At 55.4% G+C, this 16,815-nt stretch overlaps 1 protein-coding gene across 2 annotated transcripts in view; it reads right to left on the bottom strand.

Annotated features, from left to right (window-relative positions):
• The window catches only part of CELF5 (CUGBP Elav-like family member 5), a gene marked incomplete at both ends in the record, with an annotated part of 28,600 nt that extends 12,023 nt beyond the window's left edge, over positions 1-16,577 (bottom strand). For both annotated transcript variants that reach the window (XM_084276233.1, XM_084276234.1), the window contains 2 exons: positions 9,548-9,630; positions 16,307-16,577. In XM_084276233.1, the coding sequence (XP_084132359.1) occupies positions 9,548-9,630; positions 16,307-16,577 (354 nt within the window). The remainder of the gene's footprint in view (positions 1-9,547; positions 9,631-16,306) is intronic.
• Between the last annotated feature and the right edge of the window lie 238 nt (positions 16,578-16,815).

The following is a 16,815-nucleotide window of genomic DNA, read 5'->3' as shown; positions in this document are numbered from 1 at the left end:
AAGGAGTGATACAGGGTTCCTTGGCAGAGCCAGAAACCACCTGGCAGCTCCCCAAAAGAAAACCAGCCTCAGGAGTCAGCCTTGACAGCTCCATCTCCCAGTACCTGCAGTGTCACTTGGGGCAGAGAGAAAGGCTGAGGGTCCCTTTCCCCCTCTCTATCAGCTGCAAGGGCTTGCAGAGCTCCTAACATCCTGCTGTGCTGCCACGTGGCTCCAGCATGTGCAGCACTGGCATTTGCCAGCCTCTGGGCTGCTGCTCCCCACCTCAGGAGCTGCCAAGGACCAGGCATCTCCTTCTGATCAGCTTCACCCCAGGAGCTGAGCGGGACCCTCGCTGCGAGGCAGCAGCTCCCACGACTGCTCAGAGTCTCTGGCAATATGCTGGTGCAGCCAAGGCTGGGGGTGCCCCAGCAGCAGGCTAGGTGGGAGAGGACAGGCAGCCCAGATGTGTGCTCAGAAGAGAGGGCTGGGTGTGGAGCCAAGAGGGGCAGCTGGCGACCTCACTCCCCGCTGCTCCTGCAGCACTGGGAAATAGCTTTGTTTCTACCCAGGATGCACAACCAGGATTAAGCTAAACAGATGGGGAGGGAGATGGAGGGACAGACTCAGATCTCAGCTTCTGTGAGGAGCAAATCCATTTGGGGGGGCGAGGGGGCGGGGGGGAAGATGAAGGGATGCTGGGGAAGCTGAGAGCATCCCACTCCCGCGGGAGCACGGACCCACCCCAGGATGCTGGTGCTGAGAGCTCAGGGCAGGGAGTGGGAAAGGATGGGGGGAGGTGAAAGAGGGGGTTAAGCACCTGAGGACATCTCCCCATCCCCTCCCCCAGCAGGGCTGTCACTCCAGCTCCCAGCACCTAGGGTAAAGGAGGTGTTGTCATGGAAACGGTTATTCACCACATGGAACCTGACATTTGTGGTTGCCATGGAAACCAGCTCTTGGGGGCATTCCCTCTGCTTTGCACAAAAGAGACATTTTGATATGATCTCTGGGGAGGGGGCTTCCTCTACCCCATCTGTCCAGCCCTTTCCTTCCCCCCATATCCCAGGGATGGCTGCGCAGCGAGGGTGGGCTGCAGGGCAGGACCACAAGCCGTGGCTGAACCTGCTGGACACAGGGACAGGGGCAAGGGGCACACACCCCCAGGGGCACAGGGACACAGGGGCACAGGGACACACACCCCCAGGGACACAGGGGCACACAGCCACAGGGACACACACCCCCAGGGACACAGGGGCACACAGCCCCAGTGGGGTCACAGCACGATGCCTGCACTGGTGGCAGAGGTGCCAGCACAGTGGTGTGGGTCAGTGCTGGTGCCACCCTGGAAGCAGGGTCTGTCTGGCCACAGAAGGAAGCAGGGCTGCCCAAGGTGAGATCAAGTGGGCTGCTCTGCACCCCACAGCTTCTCTCTTCTGCCTGGCCCAGCACCTTGGCAGGGCACAGGAAGACTCACCTGGGCCAATCCCCAAGCCAAGGGCTGCCCATTCCCAGGGCTGGTCTTCACCTGCTCTGGAAGATGTGAGCAAAGGAGAAAACAAGACCCAAGACATTTCTCAAGATGTGAGGCCTGGAGAAGACTAACAGGATTCTCTGCCTGCTGTTCCCTGGAATGGGAGGCCTCCCAGCTGAGGCTGAGGCAGGCGTGGTCATCCTCACAGAGAAAGGGATGCCCAGAGGCTTCCACAAAGGAGACACCCCCACTTCAACCCTTCTAAGTCCCATGTTGCCATTAAAGATGAACAAAGCATCAAAGACCTCCCAAGCAGAGGTGTGAGCCTGCAAATGCAAAGGGACTCCACAGCAGCTTTCACTCCACAGCACAGGAGGCCTTGGGAACTGCTCCCAGGGTGCAGGTCTCAGCCCAAGAGTTCTGGCTGCTCCAGGAACCCAGCGCACAGAAAGGATGGACAAGCTTCCCCTCTTCCACCTGAGGGAGAGAGTGTTACCAGGACAGCAGGGAGGACATGCCTCTGGCTTGCACAGCAACCTCTGGAAGTACAAACTCTCCTGGCCTCCAGTCATCAGCTCACCCTGCAGACTAATCAGAGAGCACTCCAGAGCTAAGACAGGGTGTGAGGCCTCGCTGCTGAGTGTCGAGCTTACATCCCACCCCAGCACCTGGTCAGCACAGAAACAGGGACCTGCTCTCTGCTTGGGCTTCCATGCTGCTTGCAGGGAAACGCTCCCCACCCTTGTATCACTCGTGGGATCAAGGTCCTAAAGAAAGTCCTGGCCTTCTAAAATCAGAGGAGGCTTTGCTATCAGCTTCACCAAGGCCAAAATGCATCATTTCTCTCACCATGCTCCAAAAAAACATCCCCACCCCTTCAGGAGGCAAACTGGCTCCCCACATCCCCAGTGATACCCAGCTACTCAGCAACCTGGCAGCCACGATGCCTGAGGAGGAGCAGTGACCCCCAGCTCGTGCTTCCTCAGCTTTCAAACTGCAAAAGCTGGATAAAGGGAGAAAGCCCCCTGGGATGGCAGGGCAAGCCTCTCTATTAATTAGGAGTAAGTGATGTAAAATAGCCCCTCAGGTGCAATGCAGGGGAATCTCATAGTGTTAAGTGGGTCAGAGGCAGAGAGCAGGAAACACAATGCAGGCTGGCTCCTCTGGGACATCAGGAACCAAAAGGCATCCAAGGCCATTGGCAGAATTAGGTCCTGGGCTCTTCGGCTTTGCAAATTGTGGGCTAGTCCTCTTCTGACCAGTTAAAAACGCCCTGCCTGGATGATCACAACCACTTAGAGCTGTGCAGAGCACATAAATCTAAATGCTGCTCTGCTCATTTGGATTCTGCTCGTGGTTGGGAATGGGGGCAGTGATGGATCAGTGCCAGTCTCGGTGCTCCAGGCTCCTGCTTGCATCTTTCTGCTGATGTCTCAGTGTACCTTGGTTTGACCCAAACAAACCATCCTTCTGTGAGAACGGGGAGTTGTCTCACTGAGCAACATGAGCATCAAGCACCACCCCAGCACAGCTCCTTAGGAATTCACTCCATCCAATCCCATTCTGAAGGAGACAAGAAGAATTCTGAGTACCGTGTTCCAGGTGGAGGAATCAAGGCACGTGATGATGAAGGTCATGCAAAAGCCTGTGGCAGAAGCAGGATGTGATATCCAGGGTCCAAACCACACAGCTCCTGCCTTTATGATTAAGGCCATCTCTTTTTGCCTGAGCAAGGAAGATCGTTGGGAGGACTTCACCCAAGTGCTTTGGGTCACCAAGACAACCCATCAATTCCAACTCCTCTCCCAAGTTTCTTTGGGAAGTATTTTCCCTACCCCCAGGCACAGGAACTGAAAAGCCCAGAAGCTCCTCTAGAAAGTTTGCCAAGACCATGAGAAAGCCACAGGCCTGAGGACCCAGGCACAGAGCAGAGCAGGGATGTCATCCCTCCATCCCCCACCAAAGCTGAGCACATGCAGCAATCAACAAGCAGACATCTGAGCAGCACGCAGGCCCAAACACACATGGACTGGCTGCTTTGCCTCCTGGATTCTCTACCACACTGTGCTCCTTCTCCCTTAACACTGTCAGACGTCTTGTCCCCACCGTAGCCAGTGCTGCTCCGGGAGGCAGGCGAGCAGCTTATCGCCATGACTCAGAAAGCCTTCGGCTCCCCCGGCACGGCTCTGGAAGTGGCAGCACCATTACTGTGCATCAACATCAGAGGAGCAGTGGGAGGCCAGCCCAACACAGCAGCTACAGCCCCTCTCCCCTACGTGCCTGCGCGGCGGACGCGGTCCAAGTGCGGTCCCGCAGGACTCCACGGTCAGCTTGTCCTCACGCGGCTGCTTCCTTGCCGGCTCAGTGCACCACAGGGCACAGCATCAAGGGCATTAGATGATCTTCCCTGTTGCCCCAATCTCTTGTCACTTGTGATTAGTGCTGCTGAAGGTCAAAGGAGCTTTTAGAGGAGGAAAGAAAAGCACCAACTTCCTCAAACCCTCTTCTACAGGTGCCAGAACAAGTTTTCCCCCGAGGCAACGGGAAGGAAGATCCTGGGCCAGATTCAGGGGAGCACCTCTCAAGGGGGCTTTGCAGCAGTGGAAAGAACAGTGTTTGCCCCCAAACTTCCCCCTGCTCCTCCCCACTCTTGCAAGACAGGGCTGAAGGCATTGAAAACCCCAGAAGCTCCTCTAGCAAGTTCACCAAGACCACAAGAAAGCCACAGGCCTGAGGACCCAAGACCCTGTGCCAGCTGCAGCAGCTTGCTTCAGCAGAGACAGGATCTTGCCGTCCCCGCCTTGCTCAAGGAGGCCCTAACCACAGGAGCCACCAAGAGAAGTGGAAGGTGCTTAGCAGGCCTACCAAAAGCAGCCATGAGATGCTGCAAGATAGGCCACCACATTACTCTGAGCAAGAGAGCTGCAGAGGGGAAAGCTGGGAGCACTGTGACAGTCACCTGGCCTCGACCTCTCCATCAGGCCACCTGGAGAGGATGCCCAACATCCACCTGCACTCACTGGTGCACCACTGATGCTGCTGGTCTGGTGAACACACTCGAGTGCTTCTCCATGCACAAGTGGGAGCCTCCAGGGACCTCAGCAAAGGGTGAAAGGGTGCAGGAAGCCCGACAGACACAGCCAGCTCTGCAGTGAGCTCACAGGGGCCTCTCACAGATGGGGAACACACTGCGGTGGGTCTGGGTCTGACAGCCGGGTTACTGGCAGTTCCTCAGGGCAGCCACGCTCCTGCTCTTCTCCCCTGTGGCAGGTTAATCACAGCAGCTCGGGGCAGGAGGTCTCTGCTAATTTAACACACCGTGGTGGTGGCGGATGGGGCCAAGCAGACAGCAGCAGGAACCCTCCCCATCGGCTGCTGTGCACAGGCCGAGCGCACCGGTTCCCATGGCAACCGTTAATGGTCCAAGCGGTGCAGAACCTCCTGCAAGAAACAACATGCCCATGGAAAACCCACTGGAAGTGGGCCCAGGTCCCTGAGAAATCACAGGATCTCCATGGAGATATTCAAAACTCATATGGAGAAGGTGCTCAGTGACCTGGGCTGTTGGGCACTTGAACAGGCTGCCCAGGGAGGTGGTTGAGTCACCAACCCTGGATGTATTTAAAAGATGAGGTGCTCAGGGATATGGTTTAGTAGAGGACAGGTATGGTTGGACTCAACGATCTCAAAGGTCTTTCCCAACCTAGTGATTCTGTGATGCCTCTGTGACCTGATGTAGCTAGTTGTGTTGATCTTTGATTTCAGCATCCTCACAACTCTGAAGGCAGCAGGAGCCAAGGTCTGCCTCAGCACCCTGCTCTCTCCCTGCCTGTACCTCGTAGTGCTGCTGCCTTGCCCTGCTTCTAGTTCTCAGCCCCCTTAAACCAAACTCCTCTCTTCTGCTGCTGCTTGCCCATGGTCTCCTTTAGCCAAGCACCCTCATGTCCTGGTGCTGCCAATTCACAGAGATGGCCTTGCTGTGCTCTCTGTGTTCCTACCTTCTCCTGACAACAATGCACATCTCTCACATTTCTTGATATTGTCTATCAAACCCCAGGGTGGCCACAGGCAAAACATTGCCAAAGGTTCCAACTGCAGAGGCCACCTCAAAGATTAATGACCAGAGTCCAGGTTCAGTCCCCAGCCACACATTGAGGACCCCACCGCTCAGCCTGTCTCCCAGCTGTGCCAGCTGCAGCATCCCACAGCCTTCTGGTGAAGAAACTTTCAGAAATACAGGTCCAGGCTGGCTTCACAGGAGCGCTGGTAGAAAACACAGGGGAGAATTCGATGCTTTGATCTCTCTACCAAAGCCACTCCAATCACCTGTGTTCCCTTCTATCACCCCAGGCCGGGGAACCTGACAGGTGGCCCACGGCGAGCCCTGGGTGCGCAGCGCAGGAGCCAGCCTGCCCACAGAGGATGCCCTCTGCTCAGGTCCTGCTGGATCTCCGCATTAATCTGCGTGCCCAGCCACCTCAGCGCTGCAGCATCTCAACCCCCGGTGCATTCCCACAGCCTCTCTCTGCTCCAGCGCTGCTGCTCTCTGTAATTTTCCATTCCCGTGGCCCCGCGTTCCCAAGCTGTCACTGCATCCAGGAGTTCTCCCCCCCTCGATGCAGCCACATTTCAGTACCCCCATCACTGCTCTTCAACTGCCCGTATTCCCAGCTTGGATCAATACCAATTTCTGCCACTTACTTGCCTACCTTTCAGCGAGCCCTTCTTTGTTCTGCATAGAAATAAAACTGTAACTGTACCTTGCCAGAAAAAAATGACTTTTTTAAACACATCACCCCCCTCCTCTTCCTGCTTCCTCCCTCTATTCTTCTTCCCCTTCTTCTTCAGGAGCAATTTTATGTAATTTGCAACTGTCTGGCTGCAAATGAAAAGAGACACAAAGCGTTTTCTGCGAAATATTGAAAAGCTGGCTGCTTTTCCCCTCAAATTTCACTTAGCAAGAGGCTTTAACTTGGTGTGTGATCACGGCGTGTCATTAATAACCTCTCCAATTCCTTTCAGAGCTCAGCAAAGTGAAGGCACAATCACGAATCAAAGGCATGGGTTATTGAGATATAATATCGTTGCACCGAGCCAGGGAGGAGCGTGCCAGGGAGCGCGGAGAAGGTGAAGCACTGAGCTGCTAGGCTGGCTGGCAGCTGAACAGGACACTGGATTTAGGAAGAAGCATCAGGCCTTGACTGCCTCCTCAGACCCAACGGTTTTGCCTCTGTTCAGCCTCCATGAGTGGTGTGTCTTTCCCCAGAGCCCATGGACTTGGAGCCGGCCTCTGGTTTGTTCCTCAGGCAGATCCATCTCCATCCCTGTTGAGCTTCTGGAGCCCATCAAACTGCTCTACTGGGACTGAGTCAGACTTCGTTGTGCTGTTCCCCAGCCTGTCCTCAGGGAGGAAAACTGGGGAACACAAACCAGGACCTCTGGACATGCAGGATGCAGCAAGTGAAGGGCAAGTATGTTGGGTGGCCAAGAGAGCTGGCCACAATCACACCTACAGGTGTGTGCCCAGGGTGATGGGCAAGCCTGTCTCACTCCACAACAGCCCTTCACAATCCCAGGTGAGCTGCTGGTTCACTGAGGATGCACCTGTACCTCTGTGTTCTAGGAAGCTCCTTCCCTCCCCAAAGGACAAGCCATGCCTTTGGTACTTCCAGGCAGCACTCAGCCAGCTCTAAAGGCACTGCAGGTGTCTGAGATGATACAGGTGACAGTGGTCGTCTTTACACCCTGAGCACAGTAGCCCTTACAAAAGGTGAAAGCCCAAAATAAAAGATGCTAAACCATGCTGCCCAAACACAATCTTTTCTGAGTCTAAATTCTATTTAGGCACCACACCAACAGCCCTCAAGTTAAAAATAAACAAGAATTTTGATCTCCCCAAAGAAGAACTTGCCAGAAATGCCACAAAAGCAAATAACCAACATGGTGATTCCTACTGACTTATGTGGAAAACCTGAATATAAAGATAAATCCTCAGGAAAGCTACTGGTGAGAGGATTTGCCATGGAGTTCATCAGAAGATGATGTAGATGTGAACGTATGGAGACGAAATTTCACAGCTTTGCTCCCAAAATAGGGAAACAATCAGTTATCTATTGCTCCTGCCTGTGACTCATTTCCAGAGTATTCTGTATTCAGTTGGATGATACCATACAGGCACAAGAAAACAGGTCTGAAAGCCACCTCAGGTCACCCAGCCCATGTCAAGACCAGCCCTGTGGATATCAGGATGGAGGTCTGTTCCACTCTGGAAGGAACCATCTCTCAGTGACCACTAGAAATGACCAAAGAGAGAGAGAGGATCTTGCCTTCTTGGTCACTGAGGGACTTTCCAGAAGATAAACTCAATGTGATGAAGTGGTGTATTGCCAGCCTGAAAATAGACAGCTCCAAATGCAGCACAGCTCATTTTCATCTTAATCCTGAAGCTTAATTACACCACATTGCTCATTAACTGTCTCCAGACAAACATGTTTGAAAGTACTCAGCTAGCACAGACTTCTTACCGTTCCCAAGCAGTTTCTTACACCTCCCTTAACATAAAAAGCCTTTAGATCACTACATCACAGATGAATCGCTGCTGTAAGTACTACTCCATCCAGCACTCTCCAACCACCAAGGGCACAAACAGGAGGAGAACCCTTCAGAGCTCCTCTACAGGTACCAGGGAGAGACATGTCTGTCTTCTCCACCACATAACAGTCACTGCACCGTGACTCATCAGGGCTGCTCCTCCATCCTTTGACTTGTTCTTACAGCCTCCTGTCAGCACTGACATGCAGAAGCCCACGGTGCTTTAGCCTGAAAGACTGACCTTTGTCCCTCACCTGATACTCTCACAGATGGCATCTGACCACCTGGTTATCTGCCTCTTCCTCCTCACTGCCCTGAGATAACCTGAGATGCTCAGACTCCTATTAAGCAGTAATTAAGTTACACACATTTTCCAGCCCATGTGTGCCAATAGGGCCCGTGTAAGAAGGGAGCACAGGTAAGAGGATACGGAGAAGGATGCGTGAGTGTGGAGGTCGTAGGGGAGCTGGGAGAAGGGAGAAGCTATTGGGCCCTGTATGGGTTAAAGAGGAAATGTTATGGTTAAGAATTCCTAACCCCTCTCCAGAGACCCCTGGTTTACATTAATTATTCTGTTGCCTTGAGCACTCAGGGCCTCCTGTGAGCTTCTGTCTATAAGTACCCAACTCCTCCGCCCACTCACCACCAAATGAATCCTTCCAACACCGCTTGATCAGCCCCCTCAGCGCAGCGAGGGAACTGCCCAGCCGAAGCTCTCAAATCAAACCAGAACAGGAACAGCAACAACGCCAAATTCCTTCAGCTCACCAGCAGGACCCAGGGAGGCAGAGGACTTCCCTGCAAGGAGGGACCTGCTCCACAGCACCAGGTCTCCTGTGATCCCCACTCCCACTGCCAGGTGGGGAGTGAGCAGGACCCAGGAACACACCACAGCTATTTCAGCATCTTCATCTCACCTATATAACCCGTTTCTTTTCCAAGCAACACGATGTGGCAAGTGTATTTTTGTCTCCACTGCACCAGCTGCTGCACTAGAAGTCATTTTGGGTCCTGCACAGAGCCACTCAACAAATCGTGCAGGTGACAGCAGGCTAGGAGCAGAGACACTGCCGAGTTCTGCGTGCCGGGGGGGAAGACACCTTGGCTTGTCTCCTGCCAGCTGCCCAGCGTGCCCACTGCGCAGGCTGGGTCCACACACTTCACCCCAACAAAGCCCACAGCTTCCTAGGGACTGGGATGGACAGCTCAAGGTGTCAAGGGGACAGGGATGGACGGCTCAAGGTGTCAACGTCACACCACAGGGACCACAGAGCAGCACAGAATCAGGCTGGATCACACAGGGCAGCCTTGGCAAGGTGGAGAACTGAGCAGCAGCTCTGCTAGAAGCAGCACCGTCCGTTGGCTCCCACATCCCCACTCTGACTCCCTTCCCCAGGCAGGAAAATTCATCTGAGCCACTTCTCACCCTCGTTCCCTCCCCATGATGATCACCCAGCCGCCCACCCATGGCACAAGCCCCAGGCACGACTCTCTGGGACTTACCCCTGGCAAGGTCTTCTGCTCGTGCAGCGCTGTCTGGGCTTTGATGGCAGAGTCTCTGGCACAGTACGTGAGGAATGCACAACCTGCAGCAGACACAGGAAGCACCGAGTTAGACAATCAGAGATGCTCCTGGAGACAACATCCCTCTTTGGTGACACAGGGTCACTGAACAAACACCACCCTGTCTCAGCAGACCCCCATCCCAAGGTTTCTGCTCAGCTACAGAGGAAATGCCTAGGACAGCCCTTGTGTGAGACCTGGCTTTTATTTTTTGGGGGGGATGCACAGAGGGGGAGAGCTGTTAATTAAAGGTGTAAATATTAGGTAATTTGGATGCATCAAAGACTCTAGGGAAAAAGACAAAGAACCAGCACTAAAGCAGGTCTAGTCCAAGGTCTGCTGAAGTTATGGAAAAGGGTCCCACTGGGTCATCCAGCTTGGAAAGAATTGTTGAACAAGGTGAGAAGCAGTACGAGAGCACAACACAAGCTCCCACTGCCTGCAGGAGGAACAGCCTGAGCCACAGGGATCAGAGGCACGTACCAGGGCGGTCACTGAGAGCTGAAATTGAAAAAAGCATGGGCAGAGGAGAAGCATCTGGGGTTTTAGGCTCACATGGAAGCTTCATAGAATGCCAGACTGGGCTGGGTTGGAAGGGACCCCAAGGGTCACAGAGCTCCAACCCCCTGCCACAGGCAGGGACACCAACCTCCAGGCCTGGAGCTACACAAGGTTGCCCAGGGCCCCAGCCAACCTGGCCTTGGAACACCCCCAGGAATGGGGCACCCACCCCCTCTCTGGGCAGCCCCTTCCAGCCCCTCACCACTCTCTCTGCAAAGAACTTCCCCCCAATATCTCCTCTCACCCTTCCCTCCTCCAGCTTCACTCCATCCCCCTTGTCCTGCCATTATCTCCCCTCTTAACAAGCTGATTCCCCTCCTGTTCCTCTGCTCCCTCCAGGGACTGGGAGGCTGCAGTGAGGTCCCCCCACAGCCTTCATGACACAGATTCCCAGAATCCTTGAAATCTACAGGAGAGGCCTGGGACAGGCTGCCCAGGGGGGTCTGGAGTCTCCTTCTCTGGAGATATTCCTAGGGGCCCTTCTTTGGCAGGGGGTTGGACTTGATCTCTGGGAGGTCCCTTCCAAGCCCATTCTGTGAAGCTGTGCCATATGTACACCCATGCAGCGTCCACAGTCACACACCAACATTCAACATGCACAGTGAAGGATATAACAGCCATCAGCAAAGCACAATGCATCCTGCAAGGGCAGCTGAAGAAGGAAGATGACGAAAAAGCACAGAGAAAAGGCCAGATGCTGACATTCTTAGTCAAGATTTGACTCAACATCTTAACCCAGCACCAGAGCCATGGGAGGAGGGGAGGAATTGTAGCCCCTCCAGGAAGAAGAGGGATCATCTTTGGGTGCTCTGATGTTAAGAACAATCAAATGAAACTAAGCAAAGGATAAAACTGGCTGGTTATCAAGAAACATTTCCTAGCAGAGAGAGATTTATTAGACTGTGGAATGATCTCCCCAGGGAAATGCCTGGAGCTCTGTCACTTGACTTGTTTCAGATGAGGATGGGCAAAGCTCCGGAGAAGAGACTCAAACGCTGGAGTGCATGTGACCCCCTCACTCGCCCCCCTCCTATTCACAGTGGCATTTCACATCCTAAGCAAAGGCAGGACACGTCCCTTCAGCTCCCTGCTACATGTCCATGGCTACAGCGCTGTGCTGGGGCTGCAGATGCACTGCTATGGCCCAGAGAGACACATTCTTTTGGCTGCACCTTCCCGTGCCTGGTCTGGGGTGCTCCAAAGCTGCTTCAGCTCCCCGTGGACCCGAGGGTGGATGCAGGGCAGGGGCTGCCTGGATCTCTCCCTTCCAAGTGACTCCATGGCACACCACACTATTAGGCCACGTGGAAGCCAGCGACTTGGGACAATCCCAACCCATGGCAACAAGATGATGCTGTTCTTCCATCCCAAGTTGCTGCAGCTAAGCAATGCCCATCTGTCCTCACAGCTCTTGCTAGGGAAGAAAAACCCCACAGCAACAGTGCACAAGTATTGGGGGTGTTCAAGATCCAAAGATCAGTGCCACGAGTCCCCTCCCTAGAACCCTCCAGTCTTTCTCTTCCCTACACTCTAAAATAACTGGTCATCTTCTAGGTGCTTGAGTAGCTGTACTGAGCAGTAGCAACCTCTTTAGACAGAAGCATCCTGTAGCTGTGGAGCCTGAAGGTACCTCACTCAAACCTTCTGCTTCACTCCCTGGGCAATCCTTGCTTCTGTCCTGCTATCCCAACATGGATATTGGTTCTTCAGGAGCCAGCTTGTGCTCCCTTCTTTCACTCAGGCATGAAATGGCACTTGGGCAGCATCCAACAACAGGCTGTGTCTGGCCTGGACAAGGAAGCCTGTGGGCACAGGACAGCCTTCTCTACTTCCCCACCCCAGAGCTCTCCATGTCTTTAAGCTTTCAGGACGGTCGGCTCATCCAGCTCATCTCATTCTTGCTTCCCAAATGGCAGGAACCTGGGAGGCTGTACTGGCTAAGGGAAGGAGGGAGCTGAAGAGGTCACCTACATCCTTTCAAAAGCATGGTTACTATCCCCCACAGCCAGATGCTTCTGCAGGTGGGATGCAGGAGTCTATTCTCTCTGCAAAGTCCCAGCCTGGCAGAGTCACACAGAGATTCACACAGAGAACTCCAGGGAGGCACAAAGGTTTTCCCAGTTCTGAATTTCCTGCTTTGGCTCACAGTCTAACTCAGGTCGACAGCCCCCTGCCCCCCTGGGCACTTCTAACACCAAGCCAGTCACGCCTGCTGAGCCCTGGGACGTGGTGGTAAAACCTGCCAGCCCGAAGGTCCCAGGGAACCAGCCAGCCAGGTCACGTTGGTGATCCAGTCGTGGAACGAGGAAGCACAACAGCACCTGGAACACTGTCAGTAGGATCCAGCTGAGTCCTAAGAGGGGGAATCTGGATCAGAGCTGCTGCTGGACAGCGAGAGCCGTGCCTGGGGTGGCCAGGGATGTCCCCACCACTGTCTGCCTTCTCTCAGGGCTTCTGTTAGATGATTTTCCAGGCCAGATTATGATTGTTACATTGACACAGCAAAACAGTATTAAAATCTGACCCAATCTGCAGGGGTCCAGGTGATTAGAAATCCTAAATTCAGTTGTACTGTAAATGCTGCATTACACTGCTCACAGGCAGTACTGTAGCAGTTCTGCTTGTAGAAATTCTGTGCTGTTCTGGTAATAAAATCTGTGCTCTGCTAATCACAACATTCTGTTAGGAAAGCAAAGCTTTAACTGCAACTATGACTTGGTGTCATCATCCTTCTGCCAAGGGTCCCTAGCTGGTACATCCTCTTAACGCTGAGTCTCACCACCCGATTCCTACTGGCTCCAGGAGACTGTCCAGCTCCCTCTAACCAGAACCCAGCCTAGCTCCACTCACACAGCACTGCAGGGGAAAAACATCAAACCAAACCAAAACAACCCCGCGATATTCTGTGCCTGATCCTCCCTACAAACCACAAGTTGAGTCTGGGATTTACAGTCCCTTCAGATCCTCAACATTACTCCAGATCCCAGCGGTCCAAAGCCTTGAGCAGGGAGAGGCTGTCAGCTTGCAGAAGAGAGGAGTCTCTGGATTCGGCTCAGCATTACAAATCACATCAAATACTTCAGCAGGGGAGGCAGGGAGTCAGCGGTGAGCTTATCTACAAGCCTGCAGAAGCTGAGTCAAAACTCAGCTGCCAGTGAGGACAGAAGTTAGGCCAAGGTTGTTATTGCCTCCTTGCTCCTGGGAAAAGCCACCTGCCTGTCTGCACACCCGCTCCTCCACGCACCCCCCGAGCCCGTCCCCACCACTCCCCGCAGCTCAGTGTAGCATCACACACTACAGAATCTCCCCAGTTCCTTACCAGGGGCACTGATGGGCAACCCATGCCGGGTGGCACAGCCAGCACTCATGGAGGAGCTGCCCCCTCTGCCCAATCCTGGAGCACGAGGCCACAACTTCCACCCAATTCCCCCTGCTCTGACCCATTCCAACGCCTCTTCCCACAGAAATACTAGCTTTAAGACAAACGCTGCCATTAACATGCAAATATATCTGTGATTAACATAAATTAAAAAAATCCCAACCCAACCCTGCCTCATGAATATCATCATGAGGCTGGAACAGCACCAGCTACCAGCAGTCAGGCTGCTGAGACACCAGCAGTCGGGCACTAACAGACCCGTTTCGTAACGGTGCTCATGTTTCCAGCAGGCCCTCTGCCTCCAGTGAATTCATCGGTTCTCAGCGCTGGCACAGGACTGTCCAGGCCAGCTTCTGGGCTCACAGACCTGGGAGCCCAATTGCCACTCTGCCTGCTTGCAGCAGGCCTTTTCCACCCTTCCTTACTTCCTCCCTGGGGGCAGAGAGAGCAGCTCAGCTCCACGCTGAGCTGCAAGGGATCATCAAGAGGAGCTTCTGGGCTTTACCAGCAGAGCTGACTTGTCACACAACTGCTTCCCCCCGTTTAGGGAAAGGGAAAAAGCAGATGGAAGCTGCATGTGAGCTGTCAGTTGGATCTCACTGCAGATCAGCAAACGCAGGGAGGAAAAAAAAATGAATCTGCTGTTACAACTGCCCCAGGAATATTACGGCTTCAGTAGGGGAACGAGCACCTGGTTACTCAGATTGGCCCCTGAGCAGGGGCTGTGAAGTCCTGGGCGGCTCCTGGGGCAGCACTCTAGGCTGCTGAGGCAGGCCCAGCACCCTCCCAGCCTGCTCCTGGTAGCAGCAGCTCCTCACCACATTGGCCTCCATGCACAGAGCCTAAACTGATGCAGCCAGGCCTGGCAAGGCAGCAGGGGAAGGCTGGGGCAGGGCTGGCTGGATTACATGGCTCATTTCTTCACTGCACACTACCCCCGCCCCATCCTTGCAGAGGAATGGCTTCCCTGGAGAGGTATAGTGCCTGTTCCCAAACCACACTGAGGGTCTGTCTGTGCAGAAACCCATGTCACCAGGAGAGGAATCCCAGCCTTTCACTAAGCACAAAATGGGGAGGGAGAGAGGGAAGGAAGGCGGCGAGACAGACGAAGGTGTGTGGAAATGACTGTGCAGTACCCACCAGAACCACCTCCACACCCCTCCGGCCTTTTCTGGCCAGAACACAGCACCACCAACCCCTGACCCACACCTGCAGCCACTCCAAAACATCACAACCAAAGGGATATGTTTATTTTGCTGCAGGAATCCTGCATTTAGCAGCAAGTTAATGTCACACCGATCTGGCTAATACCAGTGCTGCCCCCTCTAATTTCTCTATCTAAGTGGCAGATCCCTAGAATCTGCCTCCTGCCTGGAACCTGACCTCAGACCGCACGGTCTGTATTTAATATGTCAACTGAAATGAAAAGTGCAATTGCCTCTTGCCTCAGGGCCATTCTCCTCCTCACTGGGTTTGAAACCTGGCAACTCAGTGTCAGATGGCAGCAGGTTTGGAGTCAGGATCCCCGTGTGCACAGACGCATAAACACATCCTGGTTCTGAAGTCCCAACCAGACATACTTCTGCTGCTGCACTCAAGCCAGCCCAGCTCCCAGAGGCTTCACAAGGAAGTGCTTTGCCTTTTGTGCTGGGGGTTAGATTCAGCCTTTTGTTCAAAAAGAAACTTATTTTTCTGTTGTCCCTTTGCCTGGAAGGGTCCAAGCTGCCAGGGCACTCACAATTTTTCTTACCTTTCCTCCTAAATCCAAAGCCAGAGGCATCAGGACTGGAGCCAACGTAGGCTCCCTCTAGCACACACCAAGACATGTCCCCATCACTATTATTTTAGGGCAGAGAAGCCCCAGGTTATCGCTGGCAGCTTTCAGGGTACTTACTGAAGGCTCCCTGCAGGCTTGCTCTACATGTGCCAGGGAGTGGTGCTGCCATCACTCCCTCGGGCCTCACAGCAAACTGGGCTCGGCCAATTCCCATTCATGGCCGGGGCTGTGGTGATCACAAGATCCCAAACACCTGCTGGGAGCGAGCTAGAACCGCTCCACATCCTCAGCGCCACGGGGATGCAAAACACGGCTTGCAAATGCAGCAGTAAGCGCAGCTAAAGGTGCCTCCTCAAACTTTTCGGTACCCACTGGAGGTCTTTCAGCCAAGAGAGACCCCTCATCTACCCCAGGCTGGCGCGGGGAAGGCCCCTCTCCTTCCCAAACGCCGCCGGCAGCGGCACGTTCGCTGCCGCTATTCTTTGTTAGGCGGATCTGAAGCTGTAACGCCGTACTGCCGGCCTGGGAGGCGGCCTGAGAGCACAGGGAGGATGCCTGGCCGCTCAGCCAGGGCTCCCGGTTCAGCCCCGCGACCTGCAGCATCCTCAGGCAACCCCGCTCCGCACATCAGCGCCTTTGTCACAGCACCCCACGCACCGGCGCCAGGCCCCGGGCTACCACCGGCGGGGTGCCGGGGCCGGAGGGCTCCGCCGAACCCTACCCGGGCCGCGGTGCCGACCCCCGCCCGCGGCCGCCGGGGATGCAGCCCCTTTCCCGGGCGGCGGATCCGGGGGGAAATGAGGGGGGCGGAGGGGGGGGGAGGGTGGGGGGTGATGGGACACACACGGAGGGGGCCCGAGGCAGCGCGTCGCGATGGGTCGGGCGCGGACCGGGCCGGGGGCGGGCGGGTGCCGGTGCTGCGACCCGCCGCTCTTTGTGCGCGCCCCGGGGAGCGGGCTGGGCCGTGCGGGGCCGTGCTCACCCTTGTGCATGCCGGTGTAGCGGTCCTTGAGCACGGTGAGCTCGTAGATCTTGCCGAACTGCTCGAAGAGCGGCTTGAGGTCCTTCTCCTCCAGGTTGCGCGGGATCTGCCCCACGAAGAGCTTGATGGCATCCAGGTCCTTCATGCTGTCGGGCTGCGCGGGGGGCTCCGCGCCGCCGCTGCCGCTCATGGGGGAGGCTCGGCGCGGCTGCGGCGCTGGCGGGAGCGGCGGCGGCTGCCTCCTCGCCTCGCCCTCGGTGAGTCTGGCCATGCCCCGCGCCCGGCGCGGCTGCGGGCGGACGGGGGAGGCAGCGCGGCTGGGAACGGCCCCGCCGCCAGCGCCGCCGCCGCCGCGGCGCCACAAAGAGCCGCTCGGCAGCGCCCTCTGCGGGCGGCAGCGCGGGGGGACCCCGAGCCGGGGTGGCCTCGGCGGGGAGCGCAGGGAGGGAGAAGGGGAGGGGGGGGGCGAGGCGGGGTCGGCTGCAGCCCGAGGAGGAGGCGCGGCACCT

Source organism: Gallinula chloropus (genome assembly GCF_964237585.1).
Source record: "Gallinula chloropus genome assembly, chromosome: 28".
NCBI lineage: Eukaryota > Metazoa > Chordata > Aves > Gruiformes > Rallidae > Gallinula > Gallinula chloropus.
The sequence above is the reverse complement of the archived record's forward strand: the minus strand, read 5'-3'. Positions and strand labels throughout refer to the sequence as shown.